This window comes from Scomber japonicus, chromosome 15 (genome assembly GCF_027409825.1).
Source record: "Scomber japonicus isolate fScoJap1 chromosome 15, fScoJap1.pri, whole genome shotgun sequence".
Lineage (NCBI taxonomy): Eukaryota > Metazoa > Chordata > Actinopteri > Scombriformes > Scombridae > Scomber > Scomber japonicus.
In genome coordinates this window covers 943,282-958,281 of record NC_070592.1, presented here as the reverse complement: position 1 = coordinate 958,281, position 15,000 = coordinate 943,282, and the positions used below count along the sequence as shown (strand labels likewise).

At 43.5% G+C, this 15,000-nt stretch overlaps 1 protein-coding gene across 1 annotated transcript in view; it reads left to right on the top strand.

Moving 5' to 3' along the window:
• cdc42se1 (CDC42 small effector 1) overlaps positions 1–15,000 on the top strand; it is a 35,342-nt gene that overhangs the window by 8,177 nt on the left and 12,165 nt on the right. The window contains exon 2 of the mRNA XM_053334747.1: positions 7,027–7,450. Within this exon, the coding sequence (XP_053190722.1) occupies positions 7,316–7,450 (135 nt within the window). The 5' untranslated portion in view covers positions 7,027–7,315. The remainder of the gene's footprint in view (positions 1–7,026; positions 7,451–15,000) is intronic.

The following is a 15,000-nucleotide window of genomic DNA, read 5'->3' as shown; positions in this document are numbered from 1 at the left end:
AATGGGTCAAATGTCATTTCAAATCTCTCTTATTGATCTTTTTTTAATATATTGATTATATTGAAGTGGTCGTAACCTCCATGATGTCTTGCTGCGGAGTTCAGTCTGAATTTATCTAGAACCTTCGTTTCGTCCTCCTTTCCTTCCTTCCTTCCTTCCTTCCTTCTGTCCTTCTGTCCTTCCTTCCTTCCCTCCTCCCTTCCTTCCTTCCTCTCTCCTTCCTTCCTTCCTTCCTTCTGTCCTTCCTTCCTTAATATATTGATTATATTGAAGTGGTCGTAACCTCCATGATGTCTTGCTGCGGAGTTCAGTCTGAATTTATCTAGAACCTTTGTTTCGTCCTCCTTTCCTTCCTTCCTTCCTTCCTTCCTTCCTTCCTTCCTTCCTTCCTTCTGTCCTTCTGTCCTTCCTTCCTTCCCTCCTTCCTTCCTTCCTTCCTCTCTCCTTCCTTCCTTCCTTCCTTCCTTCCTTCCTTCCTTCCTTCCTTCCGTAATATATTGATTATATTGAAGTGGTCGTAACCTCCATGATGTCTTGCTGCGGAGTTCAGTCTGAATTTATCTATAAAACCAACAAAAATACTAAATGTACATTTTAACAAACCTGATGCTGCTTTTAAATCTAGTTTAACTCATTTATGGATTCATCATCTTACCAACATTTATTCTCACATTTAAGAGCGTTGAAGTCGTGTTTGTTTTAACTTCCTGTAACGTTTAATTTTCCTTCATCCTGAGAACAAACTGTGACTCTGCTCAGTTTGAGTTTCCAGATTCAAACTGACGGCCGGACCGAACCATCTGCAGTCAGAGGAGGGGTGTGTGTGTGTGTGTGTGTGTGTGTGTGTGTGTGTGTGTGTGTGTGTGTGTGTGTGTGTGTGTGTTACTACTCCTGTTAGTTCAGGCCGGCGTCTCCACAGTTTTCCTGTTCCTCCTCCTCACACTGACATCATGGGACAAATATTCTGCTCTCACACACACACACACACACACACACACACAGTCATGGGAAGGCTGGTCATGAGGTTTAAATAGAGTCAGGAAGCAGCGTTCAGAGCGTGTAGCGCCACCTACAGGCTGCAGTCATGATGCTTACTGAAGACTTGAAGCATAAATCTGATGTTTGGATTTAAAAACTATTTAAAACTCTTCAGATTGATTCAGTCTGAAGTGTTCATTGATTTCAAACTCTTCATAATCAATCAATCAATCTTTATTTACAAAGCGCCAAATCACAGCACCAGTCGTAAAGGAACAAAGAGCAGAGCTGCATGTAGAGTCTGATCAGGTTAGTTTTAGTTTTAACTTTATCCTCGTTTCCTGGTGAAAGTTAGGAAGCTTCCTCTGGACCGCTGTGACTGATGAGAGGAAAGGATCTAAACTAAACTCAACTTAAACTGAAACTAAACTTAACTTATGAAGGAAGGAAGGAAGGTAGGGAGGAAGGACAGAAGGAAGAAGGGAGAAAGAAGGGTGGAAGGGAGGAAGGAAAGGAGGGAGGGAGGAAGGAAAGAAACTGTCTGCTCTCTGAAACATGATGATCAGTATTTAAAGGGTTAAAACAGGAATCAGCTGTTTTTACTGTTTCACTCTTTGACAGTTTGAACTTTTCTCTGCAGCTGTTTTCAGACGCAGGAAACAGTTTGTCCTCCGAGTCCGAGCACAAACAGGAAGTGTAGTCCGTCTCTCAGGTGAAGCTGGAGTCTCCACGCTGAGGCTTGAATTCCTCTCTGCTGAGATGTGAAGCATGAAGCTGCTTGTTTCTCTGCTCACATTCTTTCTTTATCTGCTGCTCAAATGTTTCTGGACGAACTCCAGACGTCTCCTCCGTCCTCGCAGCCCTAACCCTGCTCCGTCCGTCCTCTGAAATAGAAACAGAGACGTTTAACCCTTCAGACTCTTCTGTTAGCGATCAGCTGATTAACGTAAATACCACTTCATTCATCACTCAGTCTGTTATCCAGGGACCAGATAGGACCAACTCTGATTGGACTGTCGAGTCTGAAGAAAGTCTTTAAAGTCTGTAAAGTAAGAATAAATGTGTATTTTGAGTTTGACATACCACAGAAAAGTGTGTTGTTAACCACCCTGCCAAATTTGAATGATTAAAAAAATCACCAAATGTATGAAATTAGGCTTCAAAGTTGTGTAAAAATCAGCCTCTTTCTCTGCTCCCAAACGCTGTGGGCGTGGCCACCGATTCCGCTGAAGCCCCGCCCCCTACCAAACGTCACCTGTCAATCAAAGTCACCACCTCTACCAGAAACATGGACGCTACGTCTGAGAGCTTTCTGCTGCTAACTCGGCAGCTAGCTCGTCGGCTAACTCAGCTGCTAACTCGGTGGCCAGCTCGTCAGCAGACTCGTCGCTAACTCGGCGGCTAGCTCGGTGGTTAACTCGGCTGCTAGCTCGCGGCTAACTCGGCAACTAACTCGGCTGCTAGCTTAGCGGCTAGCTCGGCGGCTAACTCAGCTAACTGGCTAACTATAGACTGTAGTAGTAGTAGTGCTAACTCAGCTAACTGGCTAACTGTAGACTGTAGTAGTAGTAGTGCTAACTCAGCTAACTGGCTAACTGTAGACTGTAGTAGTGCTAACTCAGCTAACTGGCTAACTGTAGACTGTAGTAGTAGTAGTGCTAACTCAGCTAACTGGCTAACTGTAGACTGTAGTAGTAGTAGTAGTGCTAACTCAGCTAACTGGCTAACTGTAGACTGTAGTAGTAGTAGTGCTAACTCAGCTAACTGGCTAACTGTAGACTGTAGTAGTAGTAGTGCTAACTCAGCTAACTGGCTAACTGTAGACTGTAGTAGTAGTAGTGCTAGCTCAGCTAACTGGCTAACTGTAGACTGTAGTAGTAGTAGTGCTAACTCAGCTAACTGGCTAACTGTAGACTGTAGTAGTAGTAGTGTGTGCTGAATGTATTTCTACCTCTACAGCAGCAGGGGCGGGTTTATGCTAATCCTAGCTCCACAATTCAAATCTAAATGGTTGAAATGCTTTTTAACCTTTTTTAGAAATACATTTATGACCTATTTAATGTGTTTAGAAGAAAAAGTCTGAATTCACTTTACACGGTCTCTAATTTGACTTTACAAGCCTGAGAGAGAGAGTGTGAGAGAGTGTGTGTGTGTGTGAATGAGTGTGTGTGTGTGTGTGAGTGTGTGAGAGTGTGTGTGTGTGTGTGTGTGTGTGTGTGTGTGTGAGTGTGTGAGTGTGTGTTTCCTGCGCTGTGTGAGTGTGTGAGTGTGTGAGTGTGTGACTGTGAGTGTGTGTGTGTGTGAGTGTGTGAGTGTGTGTTTCCTGCGCTGTGTGTGAACCACACCCAGTGTTTAGTCATGCTTAATGTGTCTCTGTGTTTTGGTTCCCATGCAGCAGAATGACAGAGTGAGCGCTCCTGTTTGGCCTTTCTATCTTTGTGAGGACCACTTTGAGAGTTTAGGACATATTTTGGGATATTTTTAGGATTTCCACCACGGCTGAGTTCCTCCACGGCGAGGACGATGTTTGAGACACGTTTAGAAGAAGAGTCATGTTCTAAACACGGAGACAAAAGAGAAGGAGTTATAGATGTGAGAGGACATCTGAGAAGGAAAGTTAAAGAGAGTTTAAGAGAGTTTAGGACAGTTTAGGAAAGTTTAAGAAAGTTTAGGAAAGTTTAGGAAAGTTTAAGAACGTTTGGGAAAGTTCAGGAAAGTTTAAGAACGTTTGGGAAAGTTCAGGAAAGTTTAAGAACGTTTGGGAAAGTTCAGGAAAGTTTAAGAACGTTTAGGAAAGTTTAGGAAAGTTTAAGAACGTTTGGGAAAGTTTAGGGAGGAAGTTTAACACGGAGACAAAAGAAAAGGAGTTATAGATGTGAGAGGACATCTGAGAAGGAAAGTATAGGAGCGTTTTGGGAAGTTTGTGAAAGTTTAAAGTTAAAACAAGTCTTTTAGTGATCAGACTGAAGCTGATTCTTTCTCTTATCTTTCTGTTTCTTTCTGTTTCTTTCTGTTTCTTTCTGTTTCTTTCTGTTTCTTTCTCTTATCTTTCTGTTTCTTTCTCTTATCTTTCTGTTTCTTTCTCTTTTCTTTCTGTTTCTTTCTCTTTTCTTTCTGTTTCTTTCTGTTTTCTTTCTCTTATCTTTCTGTTTCTTTCTCTTTTCTTTCTGTTTCTTTCTGTTTTCTTTCTCTTATCTTTCTGTTTCTTTCTCTTTTCTTTCTCTTATCTTTCTGTTTCTTTCTCTTATCTTTCTGTTTCTTTCTCTTTTCTTTCTGTTTCTTTCTGTTTCTTTCTGTTTCTTTCTGTTTCTTTCTCTTATCTTTCTGTTTCTTTCTGTTTCTTTCTCTTATCTTTCTGTTTCTTTCTGTTTCTTTCTCTTATCTTTCTGTTTCTTTCTGTTTCTTTCTCTTATCTTTCTGTTTCTTTCTGTTTCTTCCTGATTCTTTCTGTTTCTTTCTCTTATCTTTCTGTTTCTTTCTGTTTCTTTCTCTTATCTTTCTGTTTCTTTCTGTTTCTTTCTCTTATCTTTCTGTTTCTTTCTCTTATCTTTCTGTTTCTTTCTGTTTCTTTCTGTTTCTTTCTGTTTCTTTCTCTTTTCTTTTTCTTTTCTTTCTCTTTTCTTTCTGTTTCTTTCTCTTATCTTTCTGTTTCTTTCTCTTATCTTTCTGTTTCTTTCTCTTATCTTTCTGTTTCTTTCTGTTTCTTTCTCTTATCTTTCTGTTTCTTTCTGTTTCTTTCTGTTTCTTTCTGTTTCTTTCTGTTTCTTTCTGTTTCTTTCTCTTATCTTTCTGTTTCTTTCTGTTTCTTTCTGTTTCTTTCTGTTTCTTTCTGTTTCTTTCTCTTATCTTTCTGTTTCTTTCTGTTTCTTTCTGTTTCTTTCTCTTTTCTTTCTGTTTCTTTCTGTTTCTTTCTGTTTCTTTCTCTTTTCTTTCTGTTTCTTTCTGTTTCTTTCTGTTTCTTTCTGTTTCTTTCTGTTTCTTTCTGTTTCTTTCTCTTTTCTTTCTGTTTCTTTCTGTTTCTTTCTGTTTCTTTCTCTTTTCTTTCTCTTTTCTTTCTGTTTCTTTCTGTTTCTTTCTGTTTCTTTCTGTTTCTTTCTGTTTCTTTCTCTTTTCTTTCTGTTTCTTTCTGTTTCTTTCTGTTTCTTTCTGTTTCTTTCTGTTTCTTTCTGTTTCTTTCTCTTATCTTTCTGTTTCTTTCTGTTTCTTTCTCTTATCTTTCTGTTTCTTTCTCTTATCTTTCTGTTTCTTTCTCTTTTCTTTCTGTTATCTTTCTGTTTCTTTCTGTTTCTTTCTGTTTCTTTCTGTTTCTTTCTGTTTCTTTCTGTTTCTTTCTCTTATCTTTCTGTTTCTTTCTGTTTCTTTCTGTTTCTTTCTCTTATCTTTCTGTTTCTTTCTCTTTTCTTTCTGTTATCTTTCTGTTTCTTTCTGTTTCTTTCTGTTTCTTTCTGTTTCTTTCTGTTTCTTTCTGTTTCTTTCTGTTTCTTTCTGTTTCTTTCTGTTATGTTTCTGTTTCTTTCTGTTTCTTTCTGTTATGTTTCTGTTTCTTTCTGTTTCTTTCTGTTTCTTTCTGTTTCTTTCTCTTATCTTTCTCTTATCTTTCTGTTTCTTTCTGTTTCTTTCTCTTATCTTTCAGTTTCTTTCTCTTATCTTTCTGTTTCTTTCTGTTTCTTTCTCTTATCTTTCTCTTATCTTTCTGTTTCTTTCTCTTATCTTTCTGTTTCTTTCTCTTATCTTTCTGTTTCTTTCTCTTATCTTTCTGTTTCTTTCTGTTTCTTTCTGTTTCTTTCTCTTATCTTTCTGTTTCTTTCTGTTTCTTTCTGTTTCTTTCTGTTTCTTTCTGTTTCTTTCTCTTATCTTTCTGTTTCTTTCTGTTTCTTTCTGTTTCTTTCTCTTATCTTTCTGTTTCTTTCTGTTTCTTTCTGTTTCTTTCTGTTTCTTTCTGTTTCTTTCTGTTTCTTTCTGTTTCTTTCTCTTATCTTTCTGTTTCTTTCTCTTATCTTTCTGTTTCTTCCTGATTCTTTCTGTTTCTTCCTGATTCTTTCTGTTTCTTCCTGTTTCTTTCTGTTTCTTTCTCTTATCTTTCTGTTTCTTTCTGTTTCTTCCTGATTCTTTCTCTTCCCTCGGTGTGTTTGCTCTAAATAAAAGGATCCGGTTTGTTCTTCATCTGAAACTCAGATTGCAAAAGATGAAAATTACACAAGAAGCATAAATCAAGTCTGAACTCACAGAAGAGTGTGTGTGTGTGTGTGTGTGTGTGTGTGTGTGTGTGTGTGTGTGTGTGTGTGTGTGTGTGTGTGTGTGTGTGTGTGTGTGTGTGTGTGTGTGTGTGTGTCTGTTACTCTGTGTGTGTGTGTGTCTGTGTGTGTCTGTTACTCTGTGTGTGTGTGTGTCTGTGTGTGTCTGTGTGTCTGTGTGTGTCTGTGTGTGTCTGTGTGTGTGTGTGTGTGTGTCTGTGTGTGTGTCTCTGTGTGTGTGTGTGTGTGTGTGTGTGTGTCTCTGTGTGTGTGTGTGTGTCTCTGTGTCTCTGTGTGTGTGTGTGTGTGTGTGTGTCTCTGTGTCTCTGTGTGTGTGTTACTGTGTGTGTGTGTGTGTGTGTGTGTGTGTGTGTGTGTGTGTTACTGTGTGTGTGTGTATGTGTGTGTTACTGTGTGTGTGTGTGTGTCTCTGTGTGTGTGTGTGTCTCTGTGTATGTGTGTGTCTCTGTGTATGTGTGTGTGTGTGTGTCTCTGTGTATGTGTGTGTGTGTGTGTCTCTGTGTGTGTGTGTGTGTGTGTCTCTGTGTGTGTGTGTGTGTGTGTCTCTGTGTGTGTGTGTGTGTGTGTGTGTGTGTGTGTGTGTGTGTGTGTCTCTCTGTGTGTGTGTGTGTGTCTCTCTGTGTGTGTGTGTGTGTGTGTGTGTGTGTGTGTGTGTGTGTGTGTGTGATGAAACACTATGATGAGGAAATGAGGGTGTGAGCGTTTGATGAAACAAACCCACAAGATCAACTTTAACTCATCAGATTATTAAACAACCTGTAAAGTTTAAATAAAGTGTTTCATGTCTCCACAGACCTGCAGAGCTCCACCCCCTGACCCTTGACCCCTGACCCTAAGAGCTCATCTCTAACCCTGACCCCCTCCGTCTGGATTTAATAACACCAACTCTGGATTCTGTCACATTTTGGATTTCTGTCATTTTTTTGGGAGTTAACAGTTTTTGACCTTTGACCTTTTGGACGTGGAGGATTGTCTTCGGTCTGCCCCCCTGCTGTGCCTCAGAGGATCGTATTTGCCCCGGCCGGGAGTGTTTGGGGTAGTTAGCGGGTCTGTGTCTGAGGCAGCGGTGCAGTTTCGGCTGAATGCCCCAGGATTACCCGCAGGCTGCAGTTCCTCCTCCGGCCTGCAGGGCGGCAGCAGAGAGCAGCAGCAGGAGCGTCGGCATGAGCGACTTCTGGCACAAGATGGGCTGCTGCGTGGTGGCCAAACCTCCACCGGTGAGACACACACACACACACACACACACACACACACACACACACACACACACACACACACACACACATAAATATTAAAGAAGCATCAGATGAGGAGTTAAAGCTTCCTGCAGCCGTTAGAGGTCTGGCTCAGAGAGATGATGTCACTCAGGTCTGGCTCAGAGAGATGATGTCACTCAGGTCTGGCTCAGAGAGATGATGTCACTCAGGTTCTTCTTAGGGTTCATAACCCAGAGCGTCTTCTCACAGTCTGTCCATCAAACAAGCTCAGCATTTACCCTGACCCCTCATCCAGCTGCTGGTCAAAGTTCACAGAGGAGCTGCTGGTTCTGGTTCTGACACTCAGTCACCCTCAGCTCAGTGAGCTCCAGCTGCAGGTGATCTGGAGCTGCAGGTGGTCTGGAGCTCTGGAGCTGCAGGAGGTCTGGAGCTGCAGGTGGTCTGCAGGTGGTCTGGAGCTGCAGGTGGTCTGGAGCTCTGGAGCTGCAGGAGCTCTGGAGCTCTGGAGCTGCAGGTGGTCTGGAGCTGCAGGAGGTCTGGAGCTCTGGAGCTGCAGGAGGTCTGGAGCTGCAGGAGCTCTGGAGCTGCAGGAGCTCTGGAGCTCTGGAGCTGCAGGTGGTCTGGAGCTCTGGAGCTCTGGAGCTGCAGGAGGTCTGGAGCTGCAGGTGGTCTGGAGCTCTGGAGCTCTGGAGCTCTGGAGCTGCAGGAGGTCTGGAGCTGCAGGAGGTCTGGAGCTCTGGAGCTGCAGGTGGTCAGGAGCTCTGGAGCTGCAGGAGGTCAGGAGCTCTGGAGCTGCAGGTGGTCTGGAGCTGCAGGTGGTCTGGAGCTGCAGGAGGTCTGGAGCTGCAGGTGGTCTGGAGCTGCAGGAGGTCTGGAGCTGCAGGTGGTCTGGAGCTGCAGGTGGTCTGGAGCTGCAGGTGGTCTGGAGTGATGTCAGGTACCACGGAGGAGACAGGAGAGGAACAAAGCTGATGTCCTTTTCAATAGCTGCAAAACCCTCGCTGTCAACTTTCCTTGTTTTAGCTAGAGTCACCCTCGCTGTGTCAGAGCTGGGCTGGAAGAGGTCACGCAGGGTCACGCAGGGTCACGCAGGGGTCACACAGGGGTCACGCAGGGGCCAATGAGGGGCCTTGGGTGACACGGACCACCCCAGGTGTGTCACAAGAGGTGCATTCAGGCACGATTGGAAACTTCACAATCTGATGATCCGTGCCAGCAGGTGACAAATAACCTGAGCTTTTATACTCACAGAGCCAGCGGGCCGGTGGACCCGAGCCGGGCCGGTGGACCCGAGCCGGGCCAGTGGACCCGAGCCGGGCCGGTGGACCCGAGCCGGGCCGGCGGACCCGAGCCGGGCCGGTGGACCGCTGGACCCGAGCCGGGCCAGTGGACCCGAGCCGGGCCGGTGGACCCGAGCCGGGCCGGCGGACCCGAGCCGGGCCGGTGGACCGCTGGACCCGAGCCGGGCCGGCGGACCCGAGCCGGTGGACCCGAGCCGGGCCGGTGGACCCGAGCCGGGCCGGTGGACATGCCTGGGTTAGGGGTTAGGGTTAGGGGTTAGGGGTGAGAGGTTAGTTAACATTAAGCTGCTGATGACTCACAGCTTCACCTGATCAGCTGACTTCTCAACATTTATTAAACAAAGTGTAAAAAAAAAGGAAGAGGAAGAGGAAGTGGGCGTCGGCCTGCTGGAGGTCAGAGGTGGAACAGGAAGAGGAAGTTCTGCCACTTACTGTGTAGGTGTGTGTGTGTGTGTATCTCTGTGTGTGTGTGCGTGTGAGTGTGTGTGTGTGTGTGTGTGTGTGTGTGTGTGTAGGTGTGTGTGTGTGTGTGTGTGTGTGTGGTGTGTGTGTGTGTGTGTGTGTGTGTGTGTGTGTGTGTGTGCAGAGATGTGTACCCTTGTGCTTGTGTAGGTGTGTGTGTGTGTGTGTGTGTGTGTGTGTGTGTGTAGGTGTGTGTGTGTGTGTGTGTGTGTGTGTGTGTGTGTGTGTGTGTGTGTGCAGAGATGTGTACCCTTGTGCTTGTGTAGGTGTAATGTTCATACTAACAGCTGGTTGATATGAACTAAATCTAATATCATAATATTTTAGACCAAATATCTCGACATCGATATCACTTCTATAACGTAGACGACTGTTGGTGCTTTCTACTCTCTGACATCATCAGATGTTTGATAATCATCATGATGAGCAAATAAAGACAAAGTGGATAAAAGCTAAATAACAGAAGAGTCTGATAAGACTTGAGACTTGACTCGGACTTGCAATAAATGACTTGTGAACACCTCTGGTATAGTGAGTAGTAGAGTGTGTAGTGTAGTGTGCAGTATAGTGTGTAGTGTAGTGTGTAGTGTGTAGTGTGTAGTGTAGTGTGTAGTAGAGTGTGTAGTGTAGTGTGTAGTAGAGTGTGTAGTGTAGTGTGTAGTGTGTAGTGTAGTGTGTAGTGTAGTGTGTAGTGTAGTGTGTAGTGTAGTGTGTAGTGTAGTGTGTAGTAGAGTGTGTAGTAGAGTGTGTAGTGTGTAGTAGAGTGTGTAGTGTAGTGTGTAGTAGAGTGTGTAGTGTAGTGTGTAGTGTAGTGTGTAGTAGAGTGTGTAGTAGAGTGTGTAGTGTAGTGTGTAGTGTAGTGTGTTGTGTAGTGTGTGGTATAGTGAGAGGCAGCAGAGAGGAAACGCTGCTGTGTTTCTCTCCAGAGACTCTCTCTCCTTCCTCTCTCTGTATTTTTAGGGTTTTCTGTTTGTTCCATTGTGGCACTGCAACAATACACTTTTAATACACACACACACACACACACACACACACACACACACACACACACACACACACACACACACATTGATGCCAGCTGTGACTGGAAGTTAAACTGAGCTTCTTTTGTGAAGCTCAACATGTTCAGACTCATTTTTAAAGAAGCAGCTTTTCATACGAGCTCATACAGATGACGTCATCGCCTCCTGACATACAGACGACGTCATCGTCTCCTGACATATAGATGACGTCATCCCCTCCTGACATATAGATGATGTCATCGCCTCCTGACATATAGATGATGTCATCGTCTCCTGACATATAGATGACGTCATCCCCTCCTGACATATAGATGATGTCATCGCCTCCTGACATATAGATGATGTCATCGCCTCCTGACATATAGATGATGTCATCGCCTCCTGACATATAGATGATGTCATCGCCTCCTGACATATAGATGATGTCATCATCTCCAGCTGATTGTGTGCAAACCGTCAACTTTTGGTTATTTTTATGTTTGAACCGTCTGAGAGGAGACCTCTGAGCTCCTTCATGCTTAGTGATGTCGTGCAGAGCAGAGAAGAGAGCCCACTGTCCTTCCTGTCTTCTTTTCCTTCCTTCCATCTATCCTTCCCTCTGTCCTTCCTTCCTCCTGTCCAGGGGTGGATTGGCCATAGGGAGTACCGGGACTTTTCCCGGTGGGCCGGTCAATAATGGGCCGGTGGCTGCCGTTTTTTTATTTTTTTTATTTGTTCATTCAGTTTTTGCTGCGCCTTGCCATGGTTACTCTCCCGGCCCAGGGGCAGAGACATGCACCGGCCCACAGAGCTCCGCTGCAGCCTGCAGACACATTAGAGGCCCATTGGCTTGTCTGTCTAAAGAATACCTGGCCCAGTGGCCCTATGATAGGCTACAGAGGCCCCCCCCCCCCCGATGCTGCTACGTGCAAAAAAAAGTCCGGAGCGGCTTCAGGAGTGGGTCCCTCTCAGCAGCAGGTGTCGGACAGTGAGTCAAGTGAGGCTCCCGCTGCCACGGTGGTGCAGGAGCAGGTTGAGGAAGACTCTCCACCATGTGGAAGTGATGATAGAGTTTTAAGCAGATGTGATCCTGCCAGCATGGTGTGGATAAACACTCATTAAACGGTTACTTAACTGAACGGTTACTTAACTGTCTATGTATGTTACAACTAGGCCTAAATCTAGTTATCTAAAGTATTGGAAAACAATCATATTCATATACTATCCTGATTAATTGATTAGTTGCTTTTATTAACCACTTAACCACTATTTTCATCAAAGGATGCCACATAATTACAAATGTGCAAGCTTACAACTCACATGTTGCAATGTGATGTGGTTTGAGCATGTAGATCTGCTACTTTCACAATTTTTGATCATTTCTACCTATAATGACTTCCCCCAGATCAGGTCTCCAGAGTTAAAGTGTTTTAAGTGTCAACATGCACCTTTCTTTGTGCCTATAGTCTAATGTGTTCATGAAGGACATTGATCTAACAACATAACTCATATGTAGTCTATGATGCTTTACATATTTTTTTCAGTCAGTGTTTATGGTTTATTGCTCGTTCAACAGTTTCACATTATACAGTTAAAACTAATTCAAGCCTATTCAAGTCTCCAGAATATAAGGGATATTGTTCAGTATACTACTGTTATTAAGGGCTTGTGTGTTTAAATGTACATCAACATGAGTTGGCACAGTATCTGAGCACATGGATTGTAGTGGGCCGGTCTGGACAAAAAGTCCAGGGCCGAATTTTTGTCCCAGTCCAGGCCTGCTCCTGTCCTTCCATCTATCCTTCCCTCTGTCCTTCCTTCCTCCTGTCCTTCCATCTATCCTTCCATCTATCCTTCCTCCTTCTGTCCTTCCCTCCTTCCTTCTCTTTCTTCCTTCTGTCCTTCCTTCCCTCATTTTGTCCTTCCCCCTTTCCTTCCTTTCTTCCTTCTGTCTTTCCTTCTGTCCTTGCTTCCCTCTGTCCTTCCTTTCATCTATCCTTCCATCTTTTTAATGATCCGGCCCTCCTCAGATCTCTGTAACAGACCAACACTCACAGCTTCCTGCTCTTATTTCCTCTCTTATTCTGAATGAAGGGACTATTTTGTCCCTCCTGAGCTGCCGTACAGGAAGACTTGGTTTAAACACTGAGAGCTTAAACTGTGGAGCTGACGTGTTAAAGAGTAATCAGAGTACTCTAAACTGTCCGCTGCTGCTCTTATTTTGAAATCCCCTGTGTGTTTGTGAGCGATGACGCACTGGTTTCATGTTTAGCAGACAACACACACGTTGCCAGGGTTCATGTTTGATCAGAGCAGCGTTGCGTAATCCCCAAACCGCTCTGGGATCACATTCAGTCTCAGCTTGTTCAGTCTGGGAATTCCTGGAATATCACAGGCAGAAAAAAACTGCAAGTATGTGACTGAGAAAACAGGAAGAGAGCAGAGAGTTTAAAACATTTCATCACTTCACTGATCTGCTGTAACATGAGGAGTCTAAACAGATTCATCATGTTTCTGTCTGATGAACAGGAATGTATGAAAGACTCACATTTTAATAGGAAACAGTGTTAGAGATCTATTGATGAAAACCCACAGCCCAAAATGATCCAAAAATATAACAGGAAAAGCCACGAATGTGTTTAGTGAAGCACGAAGAGTTAAAAAGCTTCATAAAGTCACACAAACATGCAACAAGGCCTGGGCCGCTATGAGATTCTGACGGTGTGATAACCTGAGGTAAAAATATCACGGCTTCACGGTTTTATGATTACAGATATAACGTGTGATATTTGAAATGTCTGTATTTAAAACCAAAAAGAAAGATTTTGTTTTCCATTGAACGGTCTTTTATTTTTAAACATATATAGAACATGATCGAACATTAGTAAATATGTATTTAAAATAAGTAATTAAAAAAATAAGTGCAGTCCTTTAACTGAGGCTAAACCTGCAGCTCAAGTCACGACATAAATTAATTATTTTTAGTGAAAAAACACAAAATGCAAATAAATGCAATCACTGAACCTGTGGCTCAAGATCAGAACATAAAGAATAGAAACAAGTAAAAACTCTTCTAAGATGAATATACAGCCTGCAGAGCTACCTGCTTGTAACAGCAACGGAGTACGGGAGGGGTTGGACTTCACGCTGCAGCTGCACACGACCTGAGGGACCTCCACTCTCTCTCTGACCAGACGTCACATTAAAAACCTGCTCATACCACAGACTGTATCATACCACAGACTGTATCATACCACAGACTGTATCACAGACTGTATCATACCACAGACTGTATCATACCCACAGACTGTATCATACCCACAGACTGTATCATACCACAGACTGTATCATACCACAGACTGTATCATATCACAGACTGTATCATACCCACAGACTGTATCATACCCACAGACTGTATCATACCACAGACTGTATCACAGACTGTATCATACCATAGACTGTATCATACCACAGACTGTATCATACCACAGACTGTATCACAGACTGTATCATACCACAGACTGTATCATACCACAGACTGTATCATACCACAGACTGTATCATACCACAGACTGTATCATACCACAGACTGTATCATACCACAGACTGTATCATACCACAGACTGTATCATACCACAGACTGTATCATACCACAGACTGTATCATACCCACAGACTGTATCATACCACAGACTGTATCATACCACAGACTGTATCATACCCACAGACTGTATCATACCACAGACTGTATCATACCACAGACTGTATCATACCCGCAGACTGTATCATACCCACAGACTGTATCATACCACAGACTGTATCATACCACAGACTGTATCATACCACAGACTGTATCATACCCACAGACTGTATCATACCACAGACTGTATCATCCCACAGACTGTATCATACCCACAGACTGTATCATACCACAGACTGTATCATACCCACAGACTGTATCATACCACAGACTGTATCATACCACAGACTGTATCATACCACAGACTGTATCATACCACAGACTGTATCATACCCACAGACTGTATCATACCACAGACTGTATCATACCCACAGACTGTATCATACCACAGACTGTATCATACCACAGACTGTATCATACCCACAGACTGTATCATACCACAGACTGTATCATACCACAGACTGTATCATACCCACAGACTGTATCATACCACAGACTGTATCATACAGACTGTATCATACCACAGACTGTATCATACCACAGACTGTATCATACCCACAGACTGTATCATACAGACTGTATCATACCACAGACTGTATCATACCACAGACTGTATCATACCACAGACTGTATCATACCCACAGACTGTATCATACCACAGACTGTATCATACAGACTGTATCATACCACAGACTGTATCATACCACAGACTGTATCATACCCACAGACTGTATCATACCACAGACTGTATCATACAGACTGTATCATACCACAGACTGTATCATACAGACTGTATCATACCACAGACTGTATCATACCCACAGACTGTATCATACCCACAGACTGTATCATATCACAGACTGTATCATACCCACAGACTGTACCATACCACAGACTGTATCATACCACAGACTGTATCATACAGACTGTATCATACCACAGACTGTATCATACAGACTGTATCATACCACAGACTGTATCATACCACAGACTGTATCATACCACAGACTGTATCATACCACAGACTGTATCATACCCACAGACTGTACCATACCACAGACTGTATCATACCACAGACTGTATCATA